Source organism: Phodopus roborovskii, unplaced genomic scaffold (genome assembly GCF_943737965.1).
Source record: "Phodopus roborovskii unplaced genomic scaffold, PHOROB, whole genome shotgun sequence".
Taxonomy (NCBI): Eukaryota; Metazoa; Chordata; class Mammalia; order Rodentia; family Cricetidae; genus Phodopus; species Phodopus roborovskii.
This window is the reverse complement of record NW_026126619.1, coordinates 847,531-864,127: the sequence shown is the minus strand read 5'-3', so window position 1 is coordinate 864,127 and position 16,597 is coordinate 847,531. Positions and strand designations below refer to the sequence as shown.

General features: G+C 33.2%; 1 protein-coding gene across 1 annotated transcript in view; it reads right to left on the bottom strand.

Moving 5' to 3' along the window:
- Window positions 1–1,304: 1,304 nt before the first annotated feature.
- Mgat4c (MGAT4 family member C) overlaps window positions 1,305–16,597 on the bottom strand; it is a 32,818-nt gene continuing 17,525 nt past the window's right edge. The window contains exons 2-4 of the mRNA XM_051206419.1: window positions 11,549–11,701; window positions 4,855–5,002; window positions 1,305–2,476 (exon numbers count right to left, since the gene is read on the bottom strand). Of these exons, the coding sequence (XP_051062376.1) occupies window positions 1,335–2,476; window positions 4,855–5,002; window positions 11,549–11,695 (1,437 nt within the window). The 5' untranslated portion in view covers window positions 11,696–11,701 and the 3' untranslated portion in view covers window positions 1,305–1,334. The remainder of the gene's footprint in view (window positions 2,477–4,854; window positions 5,003–11,548; window positions 11,702–16,597) is intronic.

The following is a 16,597-nucleotide window of genomic DNA, read 5'->3' as shown; positions in this document are numbered from 1 at the left end:
CTCAGTGGTTAAGAGCACTTACTACTGCTCTTGCAGAGGACACTGGTTTGGTTCCCAGAACCCACATAAGATACCTCACGAGTACCTGTAGCTTGAGTCTCTTGGCTTCTAATACCCTCTTCTGGCTTCTGCGGGCAGTGCACACAGATGGCATATATAAACAAGTAGGCATAAACAAATATACATAAATGCATATAGATATGAAAGAAGAAAGAAAGATAAAGAAAAAGAATGAAAGACAGGAGGGAGGGAGAGAAAGAGGGAGAGAGGGAGGGAAAGGAAGAAAGAAAGAAAACAGAAACCGTAAGTTCTTAGAGGAGAGATTTCCATAGTTTGTAGAGTATTGTATATCAATCAAAACAAACCAACTATTGAAGAAATAGCTCACTGACAATTGAACAGTAAAACAAAACTAGTTCTACAGGTTTTACCATTCTCCCACATAAGACAACTTTTTAATCTTTCCAAAATATGATAAATTACAACAATTTCAATCACATGAATTTTGATACAAAAAATATAAAATCAATTTCATTCTTTCTGCATACACTGAAATTGTTTGAACTAACGAACTAACTATAGGCCATCTCTCTTTGTTAATTACAGGTGTCCAATGTAACATTAAAATAGTGAGCGTAACTTTTTTGCCCAAAGGGTAGTTAGAAATGGACCCTTTCCACAGAAAATGTATTAATCAGTGCTCAATGAAGTGTTTTTAAACAATGAGCAGTGTTCCTTTTCATAGAAGTAACCAGAGGAATGATGATTTTTAACTCTGCTTTTCCATAGCCCTATTTACACAAAACAATCTGTTGTAAAGACACCACTTCTATGAGGAGGTATTAACTGTAGAAATATAGCAGTCAGTGAAAGCCTAAATTTTCAAGAGAAATATGCCAGTTTATGATTGCAACCAACTGCATATTCACAGAGATTCTTAAAGAATTGTCTGATCATACAATGAATTAACAATTCATGAATAAGTGTGTATAGCTGGAAAAGTGTGTTTTAATTATCATCCAATGAGAGATTTATCTCATTTTAAATCTTACATCACTTTCGGCTATTGGTTGAAATTGGGGAGCTATGAGCATTTAAATATATGAATGAAAGCAGCTTTAACTACAGAACGATATTCGACCTCTAAAGTGAAAATAAAAATACAAGGGTGTATTTCATTAAACTACAATCAAAACTGCTGAGACCATCAACCTTTTCTGTGACACATCACATCCATTGGTGCTTTCCAAAAGACAAAAGTAGCAAAAGAGGAAGATAGAAAGAATTGAAACAGGAAGGCCTGCTTCGGAGATTCAGTATACCGATTTAATTGGCTAGGAAGTCCAAATGCTAATACTCCGAATTATCAGCCATTCTTTTTGTGTTTTGGTAACACATATCCTTATGCAATGTATGTCAAATGGAATTTTTTGATTCACCTCTGACATTTCAAAGTTTCCATTTTTGAATTCCCCCAGTCTTAAGTAGGTAGCACACTGTCTTATTTGTTTGCTTAACGTAAGTTTTTTCCCAACATCTAAAGCTCCATGATGTAAAATGTCATTCTGTCGATCTTCTGTTCCCGTATTCACTTTAATTTTTTTAATTACAATTGGCTTTTCAAATACAATAACAAATGTATCTCCTATTGAAGGTGGCTTTCCCCAGAAGTACTCATCAACACTACTATAAGCTTTGCTTGCTTCATAGTTTTCAAAGACGTTCATGTTAGTGTAGAGACTTGCTGGGGGGTTATCCGGGATGTCAAATGACTCCTCTTCAAAGTCATCATCCTTCAATTTATTTTCAGTTCCTTTATAGGATGAATAATAGCCCATGTGCTGAAAGAGAGAAGGTTTAAATCTGATCACATTTTTCTGAGCCAGCAGACCTCGGAAATGAGTCAATAGCCAATCACAAGGCATTTCTTGATAAAACATTAATAAAAAATGGGCCAGACGTGGAAGATCATGTGAATGATACAGTTTTCCAATGTAGCCAAGCTTTGAGAATTCAAGAGTTACCCAGTATGTTCCTTCTAAGGATGCAATGACTTTCTTGATGGCAGTTAAGAAATTTTTGGAACACCGAACATCATCTTCAAGCATTACATAATAGTCTGAAGTATTGGCACAAAAATTAAGGAGAAAAGCATAGTCTACATTTTGCTTGGAGCGAAATCTGACTCTATCTTCTGGGTCATTGTAATTTCTTTTAAGTCCATCCAGAACTGGATAATATTCTTCAGGAGCATGTATAACCATTAATCTTCCTGCAATAATGTGATGGGCAAATTTCTGCGTGATATCTTGGACCATGACATCACGCCAAGATGAATTAAAGTCTGCTAGATGTACCACTACAGAAATTTCCTTTAGTTCTTCATAGCTGGACTGTTCAAAGATTGACTTTATTGTCTCAAGTAAATAGCTTCCCTTTTTCCGTTTCACTGATGAAAGTCCAATTGTGAGATACCCTGAGCAAAATAACACCACCAACAACAGCAAAAAAAAAAAAAAAAAAAAAAAAAAAAAAAGAAGAAGACTAATTAAATGTTAATAATGTAACAATAGGAGCTAAATAAACAAGATCTACATTCTTTAGGCCTGCAATTATAAGTTGTTATGATATACTATTTATGATTTCTTAAAGCTTGCCTGAGTATTCAGAAATCAAAATCAGCAGAAGCCTTAGATACCAGGCACACATCTTTAATCCCAGCAGCCACAAGTTAGGATGTGGTGGTACACAACTTTAATCTTATTACTCAGGTTCAAGAGGTAGATCTCAGTGAGTCTAAGACCATCCAGATATACACAAGTGTGAATCTGTCTAAAAGATAATTATTATAGCTCACATATTTAATCCCAACTTTAAGGAAGTATATAAGACAGAAGTAAAGTCTCAGAGGCATTCATTCTCCAGCCATGCTAAGGAGAGGCTATAGTGTGATGCTTGGTGAGAGCTTGTGAAGACAGGATCAGTGCATTTCTCTAGAGGTAGAAGGAAGAAGCAAGTGGCCAGCTGCTTTGCCTCCCAGATCTTCAGCTGGAACCCCAAGTCTGCCTCTGGATCATTTATTCTTTTCATGTTACAATAAGTAAATCTACAAAATGATTATGTATTGAACATTTTAATATTAGAGTATTATACCCATTACACAAGAGTTAAAATGTTTTGTGCACATTTGATGTCGTATAAGGAGAAGAAACTATGCCTCATGAGCAATCTCATATAGACCCTATATTAAGATCCTATATTAAAAATATTGTCTATAAACTATGAAAATAAAAGTATCCTAAAATATTTTATAACATAATATTCCTATATATTATCATTAGAAAAGGGAAGCAGAAGTTTAGATATAAATGCATCTACAAACAAATGAGGTCACCTAAGTCACATCTCTAGTCCTAGTACTTGGAGGGTTGAGCTGGAAGGTCTGTCATGAGCTTGAGGATAGTGTGGTATACACGTAGATTAAAAAACAAAAACAGGTAAAGGGAATTTATAATTGAGGCTGGCAACCTAGATTCAAGTAATGAGGAAATAAAAGGCTGAATGTTTATTTAATTCACCTTATAAAATTTCTAGAGAATGCATTGTATGTTTTAGTTTTCATTACCATATAACTATCTTTACTTAATGAATAGGTAGATTGCCCAGCCTTATATTGAAATTTGCCTGATATGTCTTATAGAAAATAAAGTTTTATAGAATGTATTAGAAAAAAAAATCTTATCATTGCTTAAATGCACGGTTCCATGAATTTTCTGTTTCATTTGTTCAGAAAGATATTTTGTACCAGTATTCTCTGGAGAAAATCTTAGATTTATGTAAAAAAAATGAACATTTCTAGGGAAAGGAATAACAGTAAATACATGCTATTTATGTCTGATAAGTATTATTTGACTTTCTAAAATATAATTTTTAATCATAAAGACTCAATGAAATTTCTTAATAACCATTGTGTTAAAGTGAATATATTTATATGGGTAAAGACCAGTAATTTCATATAGGCCTTTGTCTGTTACCATAGGTGTGTTAAGAAGCTTAGTGAAAGTTCTTCCTTTCTTCTGCATTTCTAGCTGGAATATATAATATAGCTCATTGACTACCAGTCAAAGACCTGTCATATTCTCGTCAGTTAATGCAGTGATAAGCATGTGGTGGATAGAAGTTCATTCTTTGGCTTTTAATTTTGCTCTTTGCAAACCTAGACCACAAAGAGCCACTTAAAGGAGCCACAAAATTTGAATGGCTATTATTTTTTCCAACCAGAAAATCTTCTTCAAATTGGCTTGAGTACACGTGGTCATCTTGCTGAATGCTCCTCAACTTGAATTTTAAGATGGTAAATCTTCTTTGGGACAATCATACTGATTATGAGAGTGCTGGTACTTAAATCTCAACTTTTGTCTACCAGAACCATGACACAAAAAATAAAATCTACTAGTTTTTGATAGTCTATGATAACAATTTATAAAATAATATACTATTATCAAGACCACATCCAATACTGGTTAGGAGTCATAAAAGCAAACTTTCAAAGATTGGAAATATAACAACATAATCTATTTTCAATTTAATTTTAAAGTCAATGGATAATTATTTATCTCTTTTGTGTCCCTCTAACAGATTTCTAAATGGTTTTTATTCAAATTTTCTATCTTAATAGTTGTTGGGTCAGAAAGTATTTGCAAAGTTTGAAGAATGTTGAATCCTTCTTAAACTATAGATATCAAGAATCTCTTAAGCTTGCATTGCTATACATACATAACCAGTTGCCATTCTTTTTCTACATATTTCTGTTTTTTTAAAGCATTTTTAATTAAAAAATTTAAGGATACTTACGTTTTCTCTGTAAAGGTGTGGCAGCTAAATATCGATAGGTGACATTTATGGTTCCTGAGAAGTTAGATAAATCCTTGAAGGTATGAACATAGCGTTCAGAATTAAGTTGATGTGTGGATGTTTCCCTTATGAGTTGCTTGTCACCTTCCTAAATGTGAAAATATATACATACAAAATTAATAAATAATAGGTGACCACAGATTAGGTGACTATCTCCTTACAAAATGTACATATAGGAGGTGTGTATATTTAGAAAGTTACAAAAATCTTAATTACTTGCCCGTAACCACAATGTCATTAACTTAGACCTTATTTTTTTCCTTTAGCTTCTGCTTTAAACTTTTTCACTTCTAATTTTTATTCTGTAACACATTTGCTTTTCTATAACATGCACTATTATTCCATTTTTCAGCAAACCAATCCTTACTTGAAACACATCAAAATTCTAAATTTCAAAACAAAACAGGTTTTACAGTTTTATGATGATCAATTTGCAGCTTTCATTTGAGGTTGTTTCCTTCCAGATTCCCTAAATATTGAGCCATATAAATCTACCTACTCTTCTACAAATGCTTGCAAATGAAAATAACAGTATTGATGATAACATTTAAAGAATGAGTAGGAAGTTTTAAATATTAAACAAAATATTTAGATTGGGAAAATGTTCTTCCAAAATTTATTGATTCATATAGATGACTTTATAAGGACATTGTGGTGGAATTGAATGAAAATAGCCCCCATATTCTCACAGTTATTGGTACTACTAGCAGGTATGGCCTTGTAGGAGTATGTGTGGCCTTACTGGACTAAGTGTGTCACTGGGGGTGGGCTTTGAGGCTTCAATTTTCTCAAGCCAGGCACACTGTCTCTCTCTCTGTGTCTGCTGCCTGCAGATGGGGAAATGGAACTCTTAGCTACTTCTAAAGCACCATACCAACCTTCATGCAACCATGCTTTCTGCCCTCATGGCAAGGGATTCAACCTTTGAGTCTGAAAGTCAGATCTAACTATTTTCCTTTACAAGAATTGCTGTGGTCATGTGTCTTTTCACAACAATAGAACATTGACAAAGACAGCCATATAATTTAAAATTGTTGAGTACAGTTAGCCATCATCCTTTTGAAAATGAAATTGCCTATGTAAAAATGTTCTTCATACCATTAATTAGAATCCATTGGTACCTAGTCAGTGGAATGTGTTGAAACTTTGTTGGCATCTCATCTTTCTTAGTGTAGCCTTTATCTCTGTGTGTAAAGATACATATGTAAAGATTTGTGTTTGTTTGATATTCTGGTGAAGATAATTGGGATCATTTATATTCATTACAATTTGGTTTTTTGTTTTTGGTGGTAAAATTTTGTGTCATTTTATCAACAGAAGCACTTACATTTAAGCAAATTTTCAAATTCAGGTTAAATATATCCTGGTAGCCATTATTTGCTTTTGTTTTCTGTGAGCATTGATTCAACTTCAATGGGAGATTTTGGTAATCTGATAAAGTTATTATTGGCCACACCTTATTTGATTATTTTTTGGTCATATATTTTAGGAGGACCTGCTTAGGAAATCATGTTTCTTTTTTGGTAAGTTATCCACTACCCTGTGGTTCTTAAGTAATATATTTCTAGTATTTGTGTTAGGAGCTTAAATGAGTCAAAAGCAAGCTACTAAGACTTAGAAAAAGTAAACTCTTTAAAAGAATTTTGCCTTGAGTACTTATCTGTGCTCAACTTTAATTAAATCTCTGTTCTAAAACATTGGGTAGGATTCCGACACTAGTTTTACCTTGATTAGAACACTGCATACTTAGTTACTGACTCAAAGAGGAAAAACATAATAAAACTTTTAAAGTCCATGAGCAGAGTTTTTCATAGGATTAAAAAAGCTAATACTTCAATTTAACAGGAGAGCTAAAAATCTTTAACTGTGGGCTACTCATTTAAATTAAGAAAATTCAATGCTACAATATTTTAAATTTTGAAGTATTCTCTTGAATTTTATTGTCTGTGTTAATATGTTTCTATGTTTTGTATCACTTTAGTAATTTGAACAAAAACATTTTAGTAAGTTTTATAAGATATCTGTCATGTTCCAAAACTATATACATCTGAAAACTATATACATATCGGCAATGAAAGATTAAATAAAATTTCTTATAAATATAGTCACTGGATATTAACTGAATTCTTATTATCCTCTCATATGTACCAATAGTTTAATTTATGTCTATGGAAAAAGTATACAAATACAATTAATAATTAAACAAAAATTTAAGATTGCAGACTAATTATGACATGGACTAGTTCAACAACTATGTAATAATATACAACATCAGCAGAAAACACGAAGACATTTCTATAAAATCCACAGTAGTCTCTATGTTGTTTACATTTTTATATTCTGTTATTGTATGGGGTTACATGCTAAAGAGACCATAGGATATTGAGTATTTTTTTTTAAGGATTCTTCCCTGAGCATGTTAAAGTCTAGACCATTTCTGTGATAAAATGGAATACATTCATTTTGGTTGAAGGACATAGGAGAATATAAAATGAAACAAAACTGTTATGAAAGTACTTAATTCAGTTCTCAAGAACAAGCTTCTTAATACTTTCAGCATCAATAAAAATGTAACTTTCACCTGAGCCTGTCTGGTTGGCTGCTTTCAGCAGCGACTGACTGAACATCTGACTCCCTGGATGCCTTCTTTTCTGCAGTAACTATGCTAAAGTGTGTGTCTCAGTAATAAGGCAAAGCTTTATGACAATCATTTTCTGGATAGTAATGCAATTCAATGGACTCACTACAGTCTAAATATATACCCCAGTGGCTACTTTGAAGTTCCTCACAGCTGAGAGGCTAAGTTGATTGGGCATGCGATGTCTCTGCCACTTAGCTGGCTTTGCAAAGTATTTGCCTCTTCCACTGAGTTCTGTTTCCCTTCCAACTGAAAGTCACTAACCTTTCTAAAACAAAAGCAAATATACCAAGACATTAATATGCCTACAGTTTCAAATGACAAATACATTTTCTACTCAAAAGATAATTGAAGTGTGGTATATAACTCCGGAGACTACTAATTCTGTTCATCTGATTTCTCAGAATTACAAGTTCTGTTTCAATAATACAAGACAAAGACATTTCAGTTTATGTTTCGAAAATTGTATGTACGAAGACATTATAGAATAATAAAGACAAAACCCAAGAGAGAGAAGCTTCTGAAAAGTAAAATGAAAGATGAAAGAGGAAAATTGTTAAGCAGAACTACATTGTATTTTATTACAAGAGCCAATTTTTAACAAAAATCCACATTTTTAAAAAATAAGATTTATTCATGTAGAAGTTATATAAGCTGGGTTCCACATCTCTGCATTTTGATTGGTTGTGGCTTTCTCTAATGATCTCTGTCTGTTGCAAAGGGAATTTTTCTTGATGAAGGGTGAGGACTTATTTCTGGATATAAAGACAAATATTTAGAATATAGTTGGGGATCATGCTAGTTTACTACAGTGGTGGTTCTCTTCCAAGATCCACAATTTCACTGGCCTCAGGCAGTTGGCTAGGTTTCCAGTACCAGGCATGAGTCCTTGTTGTCAAGTGGGTCCTGGAAGTCCAATTATAGAGCTGTTGTTTGCCACAAAGGTATGCATGACACTATTTTACAGTTTGGGTTTCTCTGCCATGCCTGTTGTTTCTGTGGTTCATATGCATCATAGCTGGGTAGGGACACAATTCCTGTACCCAAGTGTCAGGGATTTTTGTGGAAGAGGGGGTTGAAAGACTGTAAGATCCAGATGAACAATGAGTTTGCCATAATATTCCACCTTCTAGGAATATTACAAGATACATTTATAAAGTCTCCCCAACATGGTTGCCAAAACGTGTGCTGAGTAAGGACAATAACAATGTATATGCTAGGTCTCAATTATACGCATATAGACAACTAAGTAACACGTAAACCAGGAGAAACAGTTTTCTCTGGGAACACTTATTGGTTATCCATTACTAAATGGTGTGTGTGTGTGTGTGTGTGTGTGTGTGTGTGTGTGTGTGTGTAAGCATGTATAAAACAGTAATTAAAAAGAATACAGGACCATATTTTGAAAGAGAGCTAAAATGGTCATTTGGGAAGGCTTGGAGGAGGGGAAGGGAAAAAGCAATGATGTGACTATATGACCTGAAAGTTTCAAAACTTAAATGATTTTTTAATTTACTTTTAATGTATTTGTGTGTGCCTATGTAAAGTTATGTGAAATATGTGTGTGCAAATGGCATTGCAGTATAGCAGAGGACATTAAACAGGAGTTTGAGAGGTTTGTGAGCCACAGTGTGGGTGCTGGAAATGTACTTCTGCGTTCTCCAAATTATCATTAGGAATTCTTAAACACTGAGCCATGTTTTTAGTCTTCTAGAAATATAGTTTTAATGAATTAATATTATTGATCAAAAGAATATGGTAACTTCACATTAAAAATTATGGGCTGAAGTTCAGCAAGTAATACCTACAAACCTACTAAACATATACAAATTTAAATGAAAACACCACTAGTGAATTTAAAATAAACATGTATTTAACATTCTCTGTCATTTGCTCTTTTTATTTAAAGTAATTGTATTTTAACCCTAAGTAATACTTTTCTTGTCTGCCTAGACTGGTTTTCAAATTTGATTAGTGATGTATTTAATATTAAGAGAAATATTTTAACCAAACAATACTCTTTAGTAGAAAACTCTATAATTAAATCATACTTTTAAAATTATGAAGTTATGGCCAGTATATATAGAATTCAAAAAATTCTTAAATCAGTACACTGTCTTCAAATATTTCTTAAATGTACATACAGTACATTTAATTTAATTTAAATATCTTTTAATTTAATAACTTTTAATTTAAATGTAAAGATGTCTATTGCTTATGCTAGTTTTATGATTTGTTGTATATTAAAGATTAACATTTAATTTGATAATAACTATTAGGTAAAAATAACTTGTGGTTTATCATAACACTGAACCAATAACATTTGTTTGATTTATAAGATTTGATTTTCTTCTGCCAGATGACAGAGGTCAAAGAATGATATCTTTGTCACATGATTGAATTACTTGTATTACAATCTCTATTTCATCACATTTCTTTCCATCAAAGGAAACTACTGTTCATACTGTGAGGACCTTGTTCCTTTATCTGATATCATAAATACATAAATAAAGACCAAGTGAAAAATATTCCCAAATTCATACCAATAGTAATTCTGTGATTTGCTGTTTACCTAAATCATAGCCAAGTAAAGTCTGTTGATGTATGTCACATTCACTACTGTGATCTGATTTTTAGATGATACAATTATAGGTCTTTAAAATTAGTAATTACTTGGAGACAAAACCAAATTCAAGACCTATGATGCTAGCAAATTTTCTTTAAAGAGCAGAACTACAGAAAGCAAGCATGTCTCCAAAATATTTCCTAGGAGAATCTGTGGCAATTAAGATCCTAATGCTGACTCATAAGATATAGCAGCAAACAGTAGGAAACTCATATTCATATATAACAAAATATAACATTGAATTGGGAAACAATTCATGAGAAATGGGAAACATTGTCATAATCACTCATGGGAACAACATCCATACTCATCCTGTTGCTTGTGGGGAGACTTCTATTGTCTGTACAGCTATTAAAATATTTTAAATATACAAATAGTAATAATAATATGAAACTTGGGATGTGTCTTTGGCCTCTTTCAAATAAAATAAGGAGGACATCAAAATTGCATTTTTGTCATCATACATGAAGTAATGAAATAGTAATAAATGAATAGTAACTAATGCACTAATTCCTTTTAATTAGTCATACAATTTCACTTGTCATATGTATATATTTTGTATCTTATAATTATTTAATAATTTTTATTGTGGTTTTTGAATGTCTGCATAGTTCTATGGCATTATCTTTACCTCGTGATGTATTTCAATTAATAGTAATATATAATATCAAAATACACAGTGTATTACACATGGTGACAAGATAACCATGTATAATGCAACATAGTTAATTTGTATTAACTTAAGATTATCAATAATATTTTGAAAATTTATTTGCTTTTAAGAACTTTAAGTTGGGTATGTATGAGTAGAGAAAAGAGCTTGAAGGATTCTGTGAAGGGGAAGAATATCTTAAAATATGTTTACATGTAATATTTTTAAATATTAAGAAAAATAAGAAAAGAAAATTTCAGTACTAATGTAGAGAAGTGGCAAAGTACAGCGGTAACACTTTCAAGAAAAGTTCAACCATAACATGTAAAATAGGGAGGGTAGGAATACTGAATCAAGAAAAGTTTATTTAGTCTATATGTTTCACATTAAACAGCTAAGATCTTAATATTTTAATATATATATATGAAATCATATATTGAATGTATTGCATGATAAATATTATACTATTATATAATATTGAAATGTTTAAAATGGCTATATGTGTGTGTGTTAATCAGCCACCATATAGTATCTAAGAAATAAAAATAAACCAGAATATAACAAGTATAGTGTTGACAACATATGGCTAAAAGTATACATATAGGATATATGAATAAGTAATTCTGCTCAAATACTATACTGTTTCTTATATCAAGGTTGGTTAAACAACAACTAGACTGACACTAATTGAATTAAAAGTAATGTCTCCAAAGCTTACCAGAACATAGCTATCTTCAATGTACAAGTTCAAGAATAGAAGGAAAACGACAAGAACTCCCAAGAAAGACACTGTAGAACGTTTTCGCAAGCATCTCATTTTATCCAGTATTTGAAAAATATATTTCATTTTATAAAATTTAAACATCTTCTCCTGTGAAAAAGAAGTAAATAATTACTAACAATTAATTTGGAGTATGAATAGTATAATCTCTTAACTCATATGCATGAGATATAATTTCATTTAAAAGTTCATACATAATATTGGCATTTATCAATGTATCATATAGTTAGCTGAGAGTTAACTATAAAGGCAACAAGTAAATTAATCATAGAAAAAAGGAAACAATACAGTTCTGAATAATTTCTCTCTTTAAAGTAATAAAGTATAATATAATTTTTTCCAATCTAATTTAATCCTTAGGATTACAAGATCTCATTAAAATAGCAAAATGTGAGGGATGGAGGAAGATAGAGACATACAATCAAGGAAGGGATAAATCTAAAGCTCAAAGCTAAGGTAAAGGTTGGCCTTAAATCTCACCTTTAGAAGACATTTCCCGGCTTTTCTGTCTTCTAAATTGACATTTCTAGCCACTTTCTAAATAATTCTAAATAATTGAGAAATTAATTAAAACCAAAGTTATAAAGAAGTCCCTCTTTAATTCATAATATGAGAAGACAGAAATTGAAAAGTAGGTCTGTGGTTTTTGATTGTGTTATATTGTATGGTATTGCAATGCACTGCATAAATAAAAAGCCTAGGAGTGTCTAACAAAAAGTGTTAAATTCAAACAATTACTTAAAGACTGGTTGTTTTAGGGTGGAATTCTAATTCTGAAGCAGTGTTAAAATGAAAACATTGTTTGGAAATAAAACATGATCCAGGAACTTGGGAAGAAAGTTTGTAGGAACAATCCGATGACAATGGAAACATGAATTATAAAGTGAATATGTCTTATTGTTCTAGTTGTAACATCCCCACTCCCAACAGAAGCTGCTTTCTCGCCCTCACCATTAAGATAGGGAACTATGGCTTGGAAATAGTAGTAAAGGCTCATGGAAGGCAGTTACCAAATAGGATAGTATGCGAATCACCCTCAGAACCTGACCCTACAGATCAACATTTTTTTTTGCAAACCTGTAAGTATTCTCAAAATCAGGCACCCCCTAAAGACAATGTTCAAAGTGTGACTCAAGAAGAACATGGAATGCTTATAGAACTAATAGAACTAATTAGTTTTCCAGTTCATACAGGCAGAAATCTAATAACACACATATGAGAAAAAATTTAAAGGATGGAGGCAAATAATTGAAGAATGTAAAGTTGGGTCTAACAAAATTCTTACTATGGCCTACCAAGGCTCAAATATTAACTTAATTTTGCAGAACAAGGAGTTGGAAAGGGGGCTAAGACTTCTGATAATTGGTTGCTTGACTGAGAGACAGATCAAATGATGGGTCATCAAGAACGAGTTGGAAATACTGTATCTCCCTTTGTTAACATAAAAGGAAGGCACATGAGGCTTAGGAAAACTAGATTGCTAATGTAGATATATCATGTAAAATATACTCTGGAAGGTGTAGAAGATTCATTTTTCATTGGTTCTTTGAGAAATCTATTTGTAGATGATTGGATGACTGGGGAAAACGTCATCCATATTCTTTTTTTCTTTTCTTTTCTTTCTTTTTTTTTTTTATTGTTCTAAAGTTTCAGTGGTGACTTCAGCCATTCTTCAACAGCAATGAGAGTAATTGAAACTTGTGGCTTAAGTGAAGACAGTCATCAAAATACAGGTAAGGCTAATGTCTTAAAAGGCAGCCAAAGTTTGAGAAACAGTTTTAATGTTTGAGAAAATGTATATATCTCTTAGAAACTAATAAGGAGTCTTGATCTGACAAATGACTTCTCTATATCCATCTATAAGGAAATTATTCAGCCAATCAGTGTTGACTGGTCAGATCAGCACCACATCATTACTATCTAACATCTCCCAATATTTTCTGCAATATGTGATGAAGTGTATTCAGGAAAGCCAATCACTTTTACATCCCCAGGATATGACACTGCTAGTATCAGATTTACTGGCCATATGATTTCCTGACTTACACCTGATATCAGATTTGGAATAACTTATCTAAGCAAACAAATTATTCTTGTTATTGCTACACCCTAGAAATAACTTAAACCATTACTTTATTGTGATTAATGGCCTATTTCTCCATTTAGTTTTTCCATACATAGGAATTGTTAACTTATCAGGTTAAACCTAGAAGGAATCTCGTTGTGGAACCCTGAGCTTTCTTTATGTATGTCTCTTGGAAGTTAAGCTCTGGATGTGTCTTTCCTTTCTCTTGCAACAGCTGGTAAATTCTTTTCCACCTAGTTAGCTCAAGCAGTCCACACTTCCATCTTCTTTCCTTCAGTCATAGCTTAGAAACACTTGGTGGGAACCTAATAAAACAACTATCTTGTTCCCTTTTTATCACAGTTCATCACTCAAGTCTACTTGCTACCAATGACTGGAGCCATTGCTTCATGTAACACAAATAAATAAAAGTATTGGTGTTCAAGCTTCAAGCCAAATATCAGAAAAGCAAAGCATCCGGCCACTAGCTTCTCACTTCTACCTCAGGTTGAATGGGCTGGTTGGGTGCCCATGAGGTCTCACCAAGCCTCAGACTGTTTTCCTCTCCCCAGTGTGGCTGGAGAATGAATGCCTCTCTGAGACCTTGCTTCTGTCTTATATTCTTCCCCAATGTTGAGATTAAAGGTGTGAGCTATAATTCTCTTTTAGAATGATACATTCTTGTGTAGATCTGGGTGACCTTGGGCTTACAGAAATCCATCTATCTCTTAATCCTGAGTCCTAGAATGAAAGTTGTGTGTCACCATTCCTAGCTTCTGACTATTGGGATTTAAGATATGTGCCTGGTTTCTATAGATTGTAGCTGACTTTACTTTCTGAATACTCAGGCAAGCTTTAATAAATCATAAATAATATATTACTACAGCTTCATATATGATGATAGTCTAGTGTTTTGATTACTTTAGGAAATTAGGAATCTAGTGTTTACTTCTTACAGTAGTCAGAAGCAGCTTTCTGGTGAAGAGTCTGCAAAATTTCCTTGAAAAATACTGCTTTATTATTTTCTTTATTCAATTGCTTACCAAATTCAACCTGTTTTTCTTCCTACATAAATGAAATAGTAAGTAAATAAGAAAATAGACTTTTCACTTACAGGCTTGTTAAATATTTCTTTTTCTTTCCATTTGAACCAAACCTGTCTTAAAGTTATCTATTCTTAAACACCCAGGGATTAACTGGAAAGTTTATCAACAAAGAGACTCCAGTTGATCTCCCGTATTGGATTATAGGTTTAATTTTTAAACCAATTTGAGGAACATAGTATAATAGTTGTGTATGGAAGCTGTATGTTATTAAAATGCAAACATATAATCAATTAAAGTTGGGTTGTGTGGAGGAGGTTGGAGAAGTGTGTTAGGAGAGTTTCAGAACACTGTGATGGGCTACACTAGTGGTGGGTTTTTCCAGCCTGGTCTTGACCCCTTTGCTCATCACTCCTCCATCTCTGCAACTGAATTTCAAGCATTCAACTCTGGTTTAGCTGTAGGTGTCTGCTTCTTCTTCCATCAGCTACGGTCTGATAACCACCATAGGAAGGACACTGACCCCTTGAACGTGGATTAGTTATGAGGACTGGGCAGTCTATGGGGCCTCTGGTAGTAGATTAGTATTTATCCCTAGTATAGGAATGGACTTTAGGGGCTCATTCCACATAGAGGGATACTTTCTCTGCCTAGACACATGGGGGGAGGGCCTAGTTCCTGCTCCAAATGATATGACAGACTTTGAAAATCCCTGGGGAGCAGAAAAGAGATGGGAAAGGGGTTGGTGGGGGCAGAGGAGGAGGAAGGTAAAGGACCTGGGATTGACATGTAAATCAAACTTGTTTCTAATTTAAATTAAAAAAAAAAAGAAAGAGTCCCACACTGCCCATGCCTTCCATAAGCTTGTAATTATCCTATCTCCATCTCCTTCTAACTGAAATTACAGATTGGTGCCATCATGTCCAATTTAGAGTAGCATTCTTCAAACCTAATTTAGAGTAGCATTCTTCAAACCTCGACAAAGGACTTCTCCTTTTGTCTCAGACCTTCTGTGCCATATCCATGTTCTTTAAACACAAAAATGCTAATGGACTGATGAGCTTCATTTTTACCATTCACAAAGCATCCACAGACTTTCTTTCATGACTGATAATGTATTCATGTGAAAAGTGAGAACAACGCCAATAGTTAATTGCACGGTGAACTGAATTTTTTGTTTGTTTTTGTGTCTGTTTGTCGAAACAGGTTTTGTCTGTAACAGCTCTGGCTATCCTGGAACTCTCTTTGTAGATCAGGCTGGCTTCCAACTCACAGAGTTCTATCTGCTGCTGCCTCCCAGGTGCTGGGAATAAAGGCATGTGTCACCCTGCCTGTCTCAGGACTGAAATATTTTATAACTGCCCATTTTTAAGAATATTTAAGACTGAGTCTGGAAAATAGTGTTAAAATTTTGGGCAGTAAAAAGGCCAACAGCATAATCCCTTGTCCTTGGGAACTCCCACACAGGTTATTTGGTTTTTCAGTATCAAAATCCATATATTAAAGAAAGTTCTAGAAGACACACACATAAGGACAGATACTCCAAAATTTATTCTAGCTGCCTTCATTAATTCACATATATACATATTGACATACCCATTGTGTTACTAAAATACTATGTATCTATACTGTTTGCTTCAAATTATTTTTTCACAGAAGCAAATAAACTCTATGAAAAACTGTCAAAGTATTATTCCCATGAGAGGCTACCAGTATAGTAATTTATTTGCTTGTTTTCATCAATGCAGTGAAAATGCCCATTTACTAAAAAATTGATGCTGATAGAAAGTGACAGGTTAACTGGAACATTGCAAAGGTATTGGCTTCAACACAGATGCTTATGTTTGTAGTGACAACACCTTCATGTTTCTAGAATTG